Source organism: Temnothorax nylanderi, unplaced genomic scaffold (genome assembly GCF_030848795.1).
Source record: "Temnothorax nylanderi isolate EJ_2023f unplaced genomic scaffold, tnyl_v1.0 TNYL_tig0012_pilon, whole genome shotgun sequence".
Lineage (NCBI taxonomy): Eukaryota > Metazoa > Arthropoda > Insecta > Hymenoptera > Formicidae > Temnothorax > Temnothorax nylanderi.
This window is the reverse complement of record NW_027249074.1, coordinates 1,605,335-1,620,388: the sequence shown is the minus strand read 5'-3', so window position 1 is coordinate 1,620,388 and position 15,054 is coordinate 1,605,335. Positions and strand designations below refer to the sequence as shown.

The 15,054-nt window shown below is 38.2% G+C and overlaps 1 protein-coding gene across 4 annotated transcripts in view; it reads right to left on the bottom strand.

Moving 5' to 3' along the window:
- LOC139767821 (luciferin 4-monooxygenase-like) overlaps positions 1-15,054 on the bottom strand; it is a 33,737-nt gene that overhangs the window by 11,442 nt on the left and 7,241 nt on the right. The window contains exons 2-9 of one of the 4 annotated variants that reach the window (XM_071697476.1): positions 10,017-12,698; positions 9,659-9,787; positions 9,329-9,536; positions 8,488-8,975; positions 7,737-7,914; positions 7,332-7,553; positions 6,963-7,192; positions 6,087-6,471 (exon numbers count right to left, since the gene is read on the bottom strand). The exons of 2 other annotated variants lie outside the window; for them this stretch is intronic. In XM_071697476.1, coding sequence (XP_071553577.1) covers positions 6,310-6,471; positions 6,963-7,192; positions 7,332-7,553; positions 7,737-7,914; positions 8,488-8,975; positions 9,329-9,536; positions 9,659-9,787; positions 10,017-10,049 — 1,650 coding nt within the window. In that variant the 5' untranslated portion in view covers positions 10,050-12,698 and the 3' untranslated portion in view covers positions 6,087-6,309. Of the gene's footprint in view, positions 1-6,086; positions 6,472-6,962; positions 7,193-7,331; positions 7,554-7,736; positions 7,915-8,487; positions 8,976-9,328; positions 9,537-9,658; positions 9,788-10,016; positions 12,699-15,054 lie in introns of those variants that run through there. One more of the 4 variants, XM_071697478.1, reaches the window with a different exon arrangement.

The window sequence follows — 15,054 nt, the reverse complement described above, 5'->3', positions numbered from 1 at the left end:
GCCATTAAAGGTAAGTGGTCAACATTGACCACATTGCAATGGTGAAATAAGGTAACATGTAAAATGATTATATATATATATATATATATATATATATATATAATTTATTTATTTACTTATTTATTTGCCCCAAAGGGCTATCTTCTCTATATTTTCTCGCATAAGTGCGAGATTGGAAAAGCCGCAATTAAATCCCAATCGAGCGCGTGTTAGAATTCCCAATTCCACTTTTCTCACATCTCAAGTGATCGTGTCACTTGGAGATATTTCGTTCATCAGGTATCCTACTAAAATAACCAACAAATCAGGCCCCTTATAAATCGTGTCGCGGTCTTCATTAATGTTTTGTATATTAGATTATAAAACTGATAGGTAGGAAAATGGATATAGGTAGGACTATAGATCGGAATACGGGTAGGTAAGGATTCGGGTAGGCAAGGACAAGGGGATTAAATTCAATAGAAAAAATTGTAAACAAATATTAAATAATATTAATTTTTATATTAGAAATTAGTATTTTATAATAAATATCAATTTTTATTTTAAATAATACCAATTGTTTATACATAATTGTATTATATTGCATTTTACTGTAAATATTATGTAATTATTATGTATATATTATATATGTGTATCCTGTATAAATTGTGTACATTATGTAATTAAATTATGTATATTGTAATAACTCTTTTATAATGTTGTACATTATATTATTATATTGTAAAGTAAATTGTAAAAGATTGTTGTCTGCAAAAGACATCACGCTTGAAAAAAACTAAGCGTGTAAAAAATCTTGTCTGCTAAAGACATCACGCTTATAAAGTTAAGCGTGTAAAAAATCTTGTCTGCAAAAGACATCACGCTTGAAAAAAATTAAGCGTGTAAAATATTTTGTCTGCTAAAGACATCACGCTGATAAAGTAAAGCGTGTAATAAATCTTCCTTCCAGGGGGTGGGGGAGTCCTCCCGGACCCTTTAGGGGCACGGGGGAGCCCTCCACTGCGGGTTTTGCGCACCCGGAGTACCCGAGCACACCAGTACCGTAATCTACGGCAGCCCTACGGGTCTGTCGTGGACCGGGGAGTCCTTTTAAGGACTCGCGAGGTAAGCGGCCTCTATAAAAAGTCCGCTCGGCTGGTCGGAGCCGTGAGGGAGGAGCTTAGGCTCTCCTAACCGACCTAAGGGAAGGAAAACCCTGACAGAAAACCGGGGGTCCGGCTGCCCTGCTTAGGAGTCTGTCGTTGGCTTCGGCCACCCAGACTCCCGCGTCGCGTTGTCTGCGGAACGACACCCCACGCTTCGAAAGTTAGTTAGGCTAAAAAACTTATCGCGTCGCGTTAATTGTCTGCTTGGCGACACCTCCGGCTTCGAAAGTTAGTTAGGCTAAAAAACTTATCGCGTCGCGTTAATTGTCTGCTTAGCGACACCTCCGGCTTCGAAAGTTAGTTAGGCTAAAAAACTTATCGCGTCGCGTTAATTGTCTGCTTGGCGACACCCCCGGCTTCGAAAGTTAGTTAGGCTAAAAAACTTATCGCGTCGCGTTAATTGTCTGCTTGGCGACACCCACGGGAGCTAGTTAGGGTAATTAAACATCGAACTCGTGTCTGCTTGGCGACACCCACGGGAGCTAGTTAGGGTAATTAAACATCGAACTCGTGTCTGCTTGGCGACACCCACGGGAGCTAGTTAGGGTAATTAAACATCGAACTCGTGTCTGCTTGGCGACACCCACGGGAGCTAGTTAGGGTAATTAAACATCGAACTCGTGTCTGCTTGGCGACACCCACGGGAGCTAGTTAGGGTAATTAAACATCGAACTCGTGTCTGCTTGGCGACACCCACGGGAGCTAGTTAGGGTAATTAAACATCGAACTCGTGTCTGCTTGGCGACACCCACGGGAGCTAGTTAGGGTAATTAAACATCGAACTCGTGTCTGCTTGGCGACACCCACGGGAGCTAGTTAGGGTAATTAAACATCGAACTCGTGTCTGCTTGGCGACACCCACGGGAGCTAGTTAGGGTAATTAAACATCGAACTCGTGTCTGCTTGGCGACACCCACGGGAGCTAGTTAGGGTAATTAAACATCGAACTCGTGTCTGCTTGGCGACACCCACGGGAGCTAGTTAGGGTAATTAAACATCGAACTCGTGTCTGCTTGGCGACACCCACGGGAGCTAGTTAGGGTAATTAAACATCGAACTCGTGTCTGCTTGGCGACACCCACGGGAGCTAGTTAGGGTAATTAAACATCGAACTCGTGTCTGCTTGGCGACACCCACGGGAGCTAGTTAGGGTAATTAAACATCGAACTCGTGTCTGCTTGGCGACACCCACGGGAGCTAGTTAGGGTAATTAAACATCGAACTCGTGTCTGCTTGGCGACACCCACGGGAGCTAGTTAGGGTAATTAAACATCGAACTCGTGTCTGCTTGGCGACACCCACGGGAGCTAGTTAGGGTAATTAAACATCGAACTCGTGTCTGCTTGGCGACACCCACGGGAGCTAGTTAGGGTAATTAAACATCGAACTCGTGTCTGCTTGGCGACACCCACGGGAGCTAGTTAGGGTAATTAAACATCGAACTCGTGTCTGCTTGGCGACACCCACGGGAGCTAGTTAGGGTAATTAAACATCGAACTCGTGTCTGCTTGGCGACACCCACGGGAGCTAGTTAGGGTAATTAAACATCGAACTCGTGTCTGCTTGGCGACACCCACGGGAGCTAGTTAGGGTAATTAAACATCGAACTCGTGTCTGCTTGGCGACACCCACGGGAGCTAGTTAGGGTAATTAAACATTAAACTCGTGTCTGCTTGGCGACACCCACGGCCTAGTTAGGCTAAAATTAAGTAATCGCGTCGCGTCGCGTTATTGTCTGCTTAGCGACACCCCCGGCTTCGAAAGTTAGTTAGGCTACAAACTTATCGCGTCGCGTTGTCTGCGGAACGACACCACGCTTACAAAGTTACTTACGGGGAGCGCGCTTTTAGCGCTATAAGCGTGCTCTGTCTTTGTTCAACTTTCAGTAAGTAACAGAGATAGAGTGACGTTGTCGCGCTAATAGCGTCTCCCCGAACGCACCTTTAATCGAATCGTTCATTTAAATGTTTCAGAAAATAACGACGCAGAAGATGACATCGGAGCAGCGAGGGAATCCTGCGAAGCTGACATCCCGAGCAGCCTGAGAGGAGGAGGAGGCCTAGGATAGGCATCGGGCATCGGCGTACCAACACTTCTGGTAAATGTTACTTTTTATTTTTTCTAAAGATATAGAATCTCTCTTTTCGTTTGTGCTTATTCAGTTGCTACATTAAATCGTGTTTCGGAATTTAAATTAGTAAAAAGAAATATTTTGAAAAAATTTGATTCAAGTTGATTCTAACGTAAAGATTTTTTTCGAAGAAGTAATTTAAAATATAATATTAATCTGAATAACGAATAAGATGTTCGATGCGCGTGACAATTATTTAATCGATTCGATTATTTTTATGTTACAGAAAATATCCACGCGGGAAGGAGCAACGTTGCTTCGCATCGAGGGAACACGAGGGTCATCCCGAGCAGCCTAAAAGAAGGTGGTGAGTGTAATTGATTTTCACGTACTATGTCATTTATGTCACAAATTTTCTATTTCTTCTGTCTTTACTTAATCTAATCGTTCATTTGAATGTTTCAGAAAATAACGACGCAGAAGGTGACATCGGAGCAGCGAGGGAATCCTGCGAAGCTAACATCCCGAGCAGCCTGAGAGGAGGAGGAGGCCTAGGATAGGCATCGGGCATCGGCGTACCAACACTTCTGGTAAATGTTACTTTTTATTTTTTCTAAAGATATAGAATCTCTCTTTTCGTTTGTGCTTATTCAGTTGCTACATTAAATCGTGTTTCGGAATTTAAATTAGTAAAAAGAAATATTTTGAAAAAATTTGATTCAAGTTGATTCTAACGTAAAGATTTTTTTCGAAGAAGTAATTTAAAATATAATATTAATCTGAATAACGAATAAGATGTTCGATGCGCGTGACAATTATTTAATCGATTCGATTATTTTTATGTTACAGAAAATATCCACGCGGGAAGGAGCAACGTTGCTTCGCATCGAGGGAACACGAGGGTCATCCCGAGCAGCCTAAAAGAAGGTGGTGAGTGTAATTGATTTTCACGTACTATGTCATTTATGTCACAAATTTTCTATTTCTTCTGTCTTTACTTAATCTAATCGTTCATTTGAATGTTTCAGAAAATAACGACGCAGAAGGTGACATCGGAGCAGCGAGGGAATCCTGCGAAGCTAACATCCCGAGCAGCCTGAGAGGAGGAGGAGGCCTAGGATAGGCATCGGGCATCGGCGTACCAACACTTCTGGTGAGTGTTACTTTTTATTTTTCGTACGCGGTAGTGTCTCGATGAATTTAACGTTCTCGTGAGGTCTGCAGAAATCCTCTCGATTTCCCTACGTCGGCTCCATCAATTTCTCGGCCGTCACTTGCAAACGATAAATTTATCTTAAAGAAGACCGACTGTGGTGCGATTTCTTCGCGCGAAGAGCGTTGCGTCCTCCCTGTAACCGGTACCTGTAATCATTTTGCTCTTAATCACGGACGACCGTGCGACGTGAAGTTTATTTTACGGTTGTTTTAGTTCCGCGCGGGCCGCAATAACTTAATTAAATCCGACTTATTTAATCTAGCCCGGCCGTGGTGCGCTGAACCACTTTGATTTTAAAGCTGGGCGATTGCGCGAGAGAATGAAATTATCTCGGCGCGCTTCTTTTTGAGCCTCGCGCGTTTACTTACTTGCGAACACTTAGTTGAGTTTTCTTCTTGTCGAGCGGAGAGAGCGTGGCCGGACTAAACACGCCGCAAAGCAAATATTAAAACTTCACCGCAGTTTTGCGTACTTTACATTTGAAGGCGATTACTGGAGGTATAACCACGGCAACCACCACTTTGCGTGCATTTCTTCGCGTGCACTTCTCTCAAGTATTTCCAAAATATTAAACATGCTGGCGTATGTGTTTATTTATTGGTATTAAAATAATTAAACCGATATATTTTAAAACGAGGAAAGATTATTTTGTTCCACGAGGTTCATTGCAATTGACATTAATTTTGCAAATGCATTACTAAACGATGGAGAACTTTAATACACGTTTATTATAACCATTTATGCTTATAATTATATAAAATACGATGATAAGTATAATTTATCGGCTTTTAATCGTGTTTCGTATGCATCTTTATATTGCTTGTGTCTTATAGTGCAATACAATCCTTCAAGTACTTGTTAATGCAGTCGTGCATTATATCACGCCGTACATTTACGCTGTCACATTCTCGTCGAATAAAAAAGTTCACTTTTATATTATTTCTTTGTCTCCTTTATACTGGAAGCAATCAGGTCAAACGTATTTTGCAGTATTGTGCACAGAGCTCCTCTTGATTCGCTCGAATTTCTCTTTTTAATGCATATACTGAGTTACATCGTGGTACTCAGACGTACGTAATAAGGACGATATAACATGAATGTCATGCGACGGAAAAATCCGCCCTCAACAATGACAAGCGAAATAGACGAGCAAAGACGCGTTCGGAAAAATCTCTCGGGTTTCGTTCTAACGTTTCCACAAAGATTTCCATTATTTTGAACTGTAAGCTTATAACGATACTTTATCTGGCAATGTTTCCTATGCACCTTATGCTGTTTATTTGTGTTTCATGATAACGAGCGATAAAAATAAATATCAAAAGCTATTTTTTAAATCTCATTTTATATTCGTGAATAGCGTTTTGTATTATGCTTATGCATATATACATATTGTATATATACACGAATAGCAATCAATTTATGTACAGCTCTTTAGAAAATCGTTTATTTCTATTGAAACCGTTTATCTGATATCGCTTTATTAATTGGTTTATTATAAATCTGTATATAGCGATACGTATTCTAATGTATCATGACACTATCGTAATATCATATTTCATTGATAATCACTTAACAAATACACATGAGTCACGAGTGCGCGATAAAACGATACTCTATAAACTTGATAAAGGGTGAATCTCTATAACACACTGCATGGTTGCATCAAATTACTTTATTAGATATTATATGATCAATATGATGTATATAGAGAGAATTTTTACATTATGTTGTAGTACATTATAGATTATTGTGTTACATACTATAAAATATTATTACAGAAAGATTAAACGATTTTAAATAATTGAAATATTAAAAGGCAGTAATTACCACAATAGTATATATATTCTAAATATAACAACAATAATTGCAATATTATTTTAATTTGTCGCATAACTCTTAGCGATCTGCTTGAGTTCCTTCTTAGCGATCTTCCCTGTAGCCGTGCGAGGAAGCCTCTGCATGAATTTAACTCCCGCATGCAACCTGCAGTACCACGGCATGTTCTGCTCCACCAAGTCGGTTATGTTGTGCTCCGTCGCCTGAAATTTACGTGAGGAATTGTAATGTAACGTATGTAGAGCAAGACGGTGAAACTTAGGGCCTGCAGTAAATTGAAGCTGCGCGCACAAAAGCAAGTCGATCCTTTTTTTTTATAAATTGTAAATCAATGTGAAAAATTTACATATAATTAATCTTTTCTTTGAAAAAAAGAATAAGTTAATAAAAATATGTGAACTTTGGATATTACACAAAATATTTGATAACTGTGCAGGAAATTTGAGATGAAAGATAGGACTTAACTCTAAACTTTACTAAAAATCTAATGTTTAATATATTATTTTGCTAATAATTTAATGTAGAAAAATTTAGACGAATGAAAATTATTTTTAATATTATTACGGAAAAAGGACCGACATTTCTGCTAATCCAAAAGATCTCACATGATAAACAGATTAAGAGAACATATAGGATATAAGAACAATTGACAAATATTTAAATAAGCATTGCGAATATTTGTCAGAGTGATTACCTCTTTGCCGGGTACTTTCGCGATAAAAGCCATGGCGTGTTCCTCCTCGACAGCATGCGGCACTGGCACTACGGCGACTTCGAGGACTGCCGGATGTTGTTGAATCAAAGCTTCGATTTCCGCGGGCGATATCTTGATGGCTCTATAGTTGATGAATTCTGACATTCTGTCGACGAGGAAGATTTCGCCATCGTCATCGTAATAACCAAGATCGCCAGTATGCAACCATCCTGAAAATTACACACGTTGGGCATATTAAAGTTTTGCAATTTTTTATAACGTGGAAATTATCGCTTTTATATTAGTATATTTTATTAATTAAAATCTCTGCTCTAAATAATGACAAATGTCAAACTATTTCATACTTACCATCCGAATCGATAGCGTTCTTTGTGGCTTCGGGATTGTTGTAGTATCCATTCATCATGTATGACGATTTGGCCCATATTTCTCCGGTTTTGTTGACCCCCAAGGCCTCTCCCGTGTTAGGATCGACCACTTTCAACCGTCCTGTTTCGCACACAAATCCGCAACTGCCCGGTTTACTGTGTCTCGTTTGACGGGCGCATAATCCACCGTAATCTGTCATTCCTGCGGGCAGTTTAAAAATCAGTTTCCTTCACGTTGCATGTCCAACGGATGTATTTTAAATAGAAACATTGACTAGCATTGTGTAACTAATCATTGATCGATATCATTGATCGATAAACGAAATAGGATTACGATAACGATCACGGTTTTATCATCTCGATAAGAGTCTCTACCGGGACTTACCGTAACTCAGTATGACATTGGTATGTGGCAAAAGTTTCACCAGAGTCTGCTGCAGCTCTCCCCGGAAATGCGCGCCGCCAAACAAAAGGATTTTCAATGTTGGTAGTCGGTACTTGCTTAATATGCCGAACTTCACTAGTCGAATGGGGAAGCAGGAATCGCATCTAAACCAGGATACCTAAATGCAAAACGACGCCCGCGCCGTTAAACTCGAACGCTCCCGCGGTATTACCTGCACGAGGCAATAAATCACGCGGTACAACTATCACGCCCGTTTGTAGATGCGCCTCAATTCGAGCCCATGTTATCCTTTAGCAAATTCGCCGCGCGACATAAATTAACATAAATTAACGCAAACGCGCGAGGGTAATATCGTGTGAAATACCTCCGTTGCAAGAATATCCCCCAAATGAAAATAATAACGCGGACGCTACGTGATGAAAAGTGCATGGTAAATCAGGTGATATTGCCAAATATTAAAATCTCCATCGCATAAACTTGTAATTAATTTCTACGCCGAGCTGCGCGCGTCATTAAAAGAATGCTTTACAAAGCGTTTTAAATAACCGATACATTGAACGATCGCTCGCTAAAAGTACACACGAAATCGCACGAGTATTCACAAAAATGTATCTGATGACCATTTATTAATTTATTATTATTATTGATACGTGCTAGAGAGACGATGTATCGATTTGTCATTAATATGCAATTAAGTATATTACGTATCCGCCAATCTCTCGTCACTTGCCTCGTATTTTTCGATGAAATAACATATCTCCTCGTCGTCTTCGTAATCCGGAATTATGACCCTCTTCGAGCAATCCAGAATAGCTTTAATAATAATGAACAGACCACAGTACCAACGCATAGAAGGCGTCCACATGGACACGTGTTCTCGGAGGTCGTGGATCTTGACGTGAGCCATGTAATTGATCATGGACGCGTGGCTGATCTCGGTGCCTTTCGGAAGGCCGCTGGTACCGGAAGAGCAAACGATCGTGGCGGTATGATCGGGGCTGGTCAGCCTTGCACACTCAAATTTGTCGATCTCTACGGCGTCCTGAGAACGCAAGACGCTCGTCAGAGACGCATCCTCGAAGCCTGCCAGTTCGCCGAACACTACTAGCTTGGTGTTCAGATTGTTTTCTTCGACAACCTGCGCTAGACACTTGGCCGACTCGGCATTCACGAACACTATTTTTGGTTTTGTCAGCAAGAGGAAATAACGTGCGGTCGCTAAAACGAAGGAAGGATTCGTAAATATTTCCCGTAAATATTTTATATATATCAGAGATTCGACGACGCTGCTATTTTTGTTGTTATATTTGCGCGAATTAATTGCGACGACGTTTCAAACTCGCAACACATGCAGATAAAAGCAGAAAGGCGCGTCCGACTATTTTTCAACGAATGCTTTTTTCATGACGTTTTTTTGATTAAGAGAAATAGAAAAAAATAAAAATGAAAACAGAATGCTTTGCAATGATGTAGCTCTTGATGCGCGGAAATCCGATTTCGTTCGGTGGTTTAATGCACGACGCGAGAAAAAGCGAGAACAAGCTGGGAAAAGCGGGAGGAAAGTAACGTACTTGGGGAAAGTTCGTTGTCCCAAGGATTGCTAATGGCGCCAACGTAGAGTGCCGCCAGCAGCGGTACGTATGATTCCAAGTGATTGTGAGTGCAAATGCCGATTATGTCGCCCGGCTGAACAGCTTGCTCTCTTAGCCACAGCGCGCATTTCACGCTTTTCTCCGTCATTTCTGCGAAAGTGGTTTCCGTGCCGGTAACCGCCTCCACCTACGGGATTACGATCGAACGAGCGAGGGTTAAATGGTGAATCATGGCGAAATTTATGTTGAAATCGATTCGACGATGCCTCTATCGACAGCTTCTCGCGGAAGTCGACCGTGTCTACTTACTTGAGCGACGAACTCCGGCCTGCTTCGCATCTTCTCCAATAACAACGCACCGATATTTGTGCATTTCTTGCGAATCGGTACCTCCTCGCCAATCAAAATGTTGTTCTCTATTCTGAACATGAGACTTTTCTGAAAATATGAGTGTATAAGCCGACCACTAAGAAGTTATAGTTAAGCAAGAAATGCCGCCAATAATGGATTGCGAATAATAGATTGCAAATGAATCTACGTGATAAGCTTGATACACTTCTACAGTATTCAAATTGCAAAAATAAACTTCGATAAACCTGACTGCGATGTTCTAACACGAATGAACACTTCACAAATTTTCAGTAAAATTTATTATAGCTGCATATACCTCCTCGGTGATGTTCTCATTTCTCAGGTGCATCGTGGAATCTTACTTGATACACGTAAAAGATTAATAGCATAAGGTAAAACTGACTAAGCCGTGTCTTCACGATCGATCGCTATATTATATAGCTTATATATCTAGCTATTGAATGTTTCATCAATTATTATGAATTACGATAACGTATCAATGAGATACGCTTTCGCGAAATATATACAATGGAAAAAACTCCACCTCTGACATGTAGATGGAAGGAGATAAATGGTTTCGTGATAAATGTTTACGTGGAAATCAGTTTGTACTGTTGATATTATTATTAAGACGAGAAACTGCAGAATGATTTATCGCGAAAAACACCCCATTTGCAAACACATTGCGAAATAAAGAAGAAACGTCCACTGAAGAAAGACAAATATTTGCAAATTTAAATGTGCCATCCTTAAATGTTTACCTTCTTTATATACATTTTGAATTTTTATAATTCTGGGTCTCTGAACAAGCCATTCGTTTAATGTAACTGACTCCATTTTTTCCTAACAAAATGCCGAGAAAAGAACTCTGTAGGTACTTTAAAAAGAATTAAACATTGTAGATACAAGGAAGGAACATAAAACGAAAATTTATTTTACTAAAGAACTGCTAAATTGATTCGCGAAGTTGTGGATTTATAATATTTATATATAATAATAAGAATATTGTGCTAGAAAACTTCTAAAATATATTTTTCTTTTAAATATATAATTTTTTTAATTATGACAAAAAACAAGAATTAGATGGACAATATATACTTTAAATATATTTGTAATTATTATGCATTGTTACACTTCTTTCCTTCTACTCATTACTTCGGCATAGTTTATTATTGCATTGAACGACATTGGAGAGCTAATTGGATAGTGTTAGTCAGTTCCACTAAGTTCTAACCAATTTATGAATGCGGCAGCGTGACACGAGAGTGCACTATTCGGCCACCGACTCAAGGTGGTGAGAATGTTCTGTTTCTCGAACTTTCCTTTGGTATCGATGATCTCGATGTTCTCGCTTCATCCTGCCGTTGTCCTTCTGCCGATTCTCGCCCATTTATTCACGGCGTTAATGTTTAAACTATTCGCACAATCTCGAGACTGTCATCGGAAAGATTTTTATTACGCGTATATATAGATATTATATATATCTCGTTCACAGAACACAATGAAATTACGAACACGTTAATCGTGCAATAAAAATGCCTATGAATGTAGTTATCTTAATATGAGTATCCGTTTCTCAAACAAAGAATGATCTTATCAATTGATCGTATCGCATAAATGAGTTGTAACTTGTTTTATTCAGCAAATATGAACAAAATGATTCAAGCCTGTCAAATTTCTGTATCATGTGCATTTGCTCATTTCTGTTTTATTGTACATTCGATTCCTGTTCGATGCGAATTGTTCCGCTCATCCACAAAAGAAACCAAAATTTTGCATCAATCGTAGATAGTAGAGTAGAAAAAGTCTAACAAGCTTTGAAAATCTCACGGTCGTAAGAATTTAATTCATCAAGGCATGTCACATGGCTATTCGGTCAAACAATCTGAGGTTGCATTAGCTTGATCTTTGTCTTTCTTTTATTGTTCCGATTGTTTGATCGCACGGATAGTTTCGTATGTAATAGGTAAAATAGATTTATATAATATGATGATATTATGTATAACGATATGTATCGTAATCATTTTTCAATGCAGACATAAAATTAATCAAAATTTCTTAATACTTATGATTTAAATTACTGAATTAATTTGCAATTTTTTAAAAGATTTTAAATGGAAAAATACTGTAATGTGTGATTGCGATTGTGCAATATGATTTTTGTTGTTTATAATGAGTAATATCTTTAATGAAATATTACAATGCGAATTCACGAGCAGTCATTGTGCCCGTTTAATTATTCAAATCCGTTCTTATTCCAAGAACAATTATTCAAGACCGCAAAATTCATGTTCCAGAAGTTATCTATGGAAGATTATGAGACATAATTTATTCACATTGCTAAGAAACAAGAAAACGTAACTTAGCATTTCAGCGAAATTGAATCCTTTATATATCTTGAATATCTTTTGCATAATTTACTTGATGCAATAGGAAGTAAACTGTAGTTTATCCATGGAATTATTTTATTCGATTGTTAAAGATCGTTTTTAGTATCTTGTCGCATGTGCAATGCAGAATCGATATTTTTAAAACAGCAAATCATTCCACGCGCAATATATTTAAAGCCAGATGAATGTAAATTGTGCGCGAATAGAAATTGCTTATTTAAAAGTAAAAAGGAACGAGGGGATACATAGATAAAATTTGTATTTTATTTAAAGTTTCTAGCGAGTCACGTACGTGATCTCGCTAACTGTATCCCGCGCTAAGTGAAGTCCTTTGCGGTGAGATATTTGTATTCGAATGGTCACGTCGCGTTCTCCCTCGATTGGTTCGCGATCAAGTCACTTCTGGCACGTAAAATTAGAGGGGACAATCCCAATTTCCGGTGCGCCATTTTTCCGGGACGACGCGGCGTTTCAGGTTCCGTTTCCTCTGTGTTCTTCCAATTTCTCCAAAGAGGCGAGGCAAGCGCTAGTCTGTGGGTGTATACCGCCGGTCTGAATAAACCCGATTGAAAAGTCTTTATTCTCGTCCCTTTTGCCTCTCTAATGGTCTGAAACCAAAGGCTGCCGTTGAGAGAAATCATATTTCGCGAAAACACCGAGAGAAATTTCCAGTGCAACGTTGCGTGTCGCGTTTCAATTATACTGCATTCGATCTGTCTTTGTGATTAATAAAGCGGCGGTTAATTAGACGATGTCTGATAATTTAAGCGACACGTTATTTTGCGTGGAACAATTGCTAGGAACTCAAGATATATGTGGTATGATAACTTAAAGCAATAAATAATAATAATTAGTAGCAGATAAATATAAATCATGCATGAATACAAATTACTTATTTGTTTATCATACCGCAATCTAATAATAATAAATTGATAATTAATGCAAACATTATACACGTAAAATATAAAAGTTACATTACATTTATTTATTGATAACATTTCATAATGAAACTAATATATAATAGATACATTATAATGGATGATATACCTAAATTAATACATCTATAATATGTAATTTTAATTATAATAATGTGCAAGTATTAAACGACAGGAAGTATTAAAAGGAGCGACTTCTGTAAAATTAATAACTTATTTTTAGAAATTTTGATAGAGCTCTGACTTTCCTTTAAATAAGTCTATAAGTAAAAATATAAAATATTATATTCGATAATAATGTATTCATCGAAATTAATACGAAATACAAGAAGCAAAATATATTTTGGCACACACTTACTATTTAGATTGCAATATGTTAAATATTTCGTAGCGGTTGATGGCGTGTGGTGTTTGTTGTTTACGCACGTAGCGTGCTGAATGTTGTTTATATACAAGGTTGCTGTGTTGTGTTACCATTCTGCATTCGTGCGACGACGCTCGAGCAGGCAGGTAGCGGAGCGAGCCGCTCTCCGTACTGTGTGTTACTACCTTTCAAGATCGCGTCAATTGTGAAGAGAAAACGAGATCATTTCTCTAATCTCTTAAGGAATGTCAGTTTGTGCAATTAATTATCTCTCTCATGATTAACGTTTTATGCGTGTATCGAGATAATACCTAATTCCTGACATAGATATATGTTTCGCGATTTATTTACTCGAAGGAAGAATTGTAGCGAAAAGAGATCGGAATTAGAAATTATTCTTTTTTTTGTAATTTCAAAATATTTCGCGTTGCGCTTTAAGTTTTTCGTCAGTTTAAGTTAAATTTATTTATTATTTTTCGAGACTGGCGATAAACGAAATGATATACGAATCATCAGATCGTGTCGCACAAGTAACGAAAAGTGATATATTGATCGCGTGCTGATATTTAATCTGAAACACGGAGAGTACAATATCCGGCACATTTTCGCAGTATGACACATTTAAATATTTCATAGGTTAATATTTCCCAGTTTTTTGACTCTCGACGCTCGATACTCATTTTTTGTGATGCCTATCGCGCTCGAACAGACAGGTAACGGCGCGAGCCGCGCGTTATTGCTCTCGAAAACGCGACAAGTTTCACACGCTACACGCCAAACGCGATAATTTCTTATGATCAATTAACGATCGGTCCGCGCAATTAAATAATTCTCGCGATTAACGACTCGTAAACGTATATCGAGCAACGGATATTTATCCGAGCAAATATTTTACGCTATTTTTTTGTTTCATAAACTGCACGTCGCGTATTAAGGGGATCCTGGAGTGACGGCAATTACCGATATTCACAGGTGCCCGATTTTCGTCGAATCGCTTTACAGAATTAAAACCCATAAAAACCCATTTACACGATTAAAGTACGTATACCGAAATAATGGATAGAATGGTAAATTGAAGAATAAAAACTTAAAAAAATTGAAAAAATTATATTTAATTGATATTACTTTGTGTTGTACCTTTTGTACATAGAGCTGTCACTTCATGGAAACTTTCGCTTAATTAATATACAAATTATATAGGTTACGCGTACAAATCGAAAGTGTTTCACTAATCGGACTTGATCAAAGAATAGCGTTGAACCATTGAAACTAAGATTAAAGTCTTAATAAGAAAGATTTTCATTCAAACAGATTTTATGTACACACCCAGTGTACATGATGTTGCAATCTAACAAGGACAGATTTATCGTATGATAATTGTTAAAACCTAAGAAAATTCTAGATAGTATTCCAAGAATTTTGTTAAAAATGCTTTAAATCGAAAGTAACTGAAATAAGAACGTGATCATTTTCGTATAATAAAAATACAATATTGACGCCTTAGGTATATTTTCGGAACCTTATTTTTACATTTAATTACCACAAAACTCTTTAAAACACATCAGCGATTCTTCGAGGTAATAATTCTGTCATTTATCGAAATTCTAGAAGTGTGATATAATTTCGCGAAAATAGTTGAACGGAGCGTGTAAAATTAATTGAAGT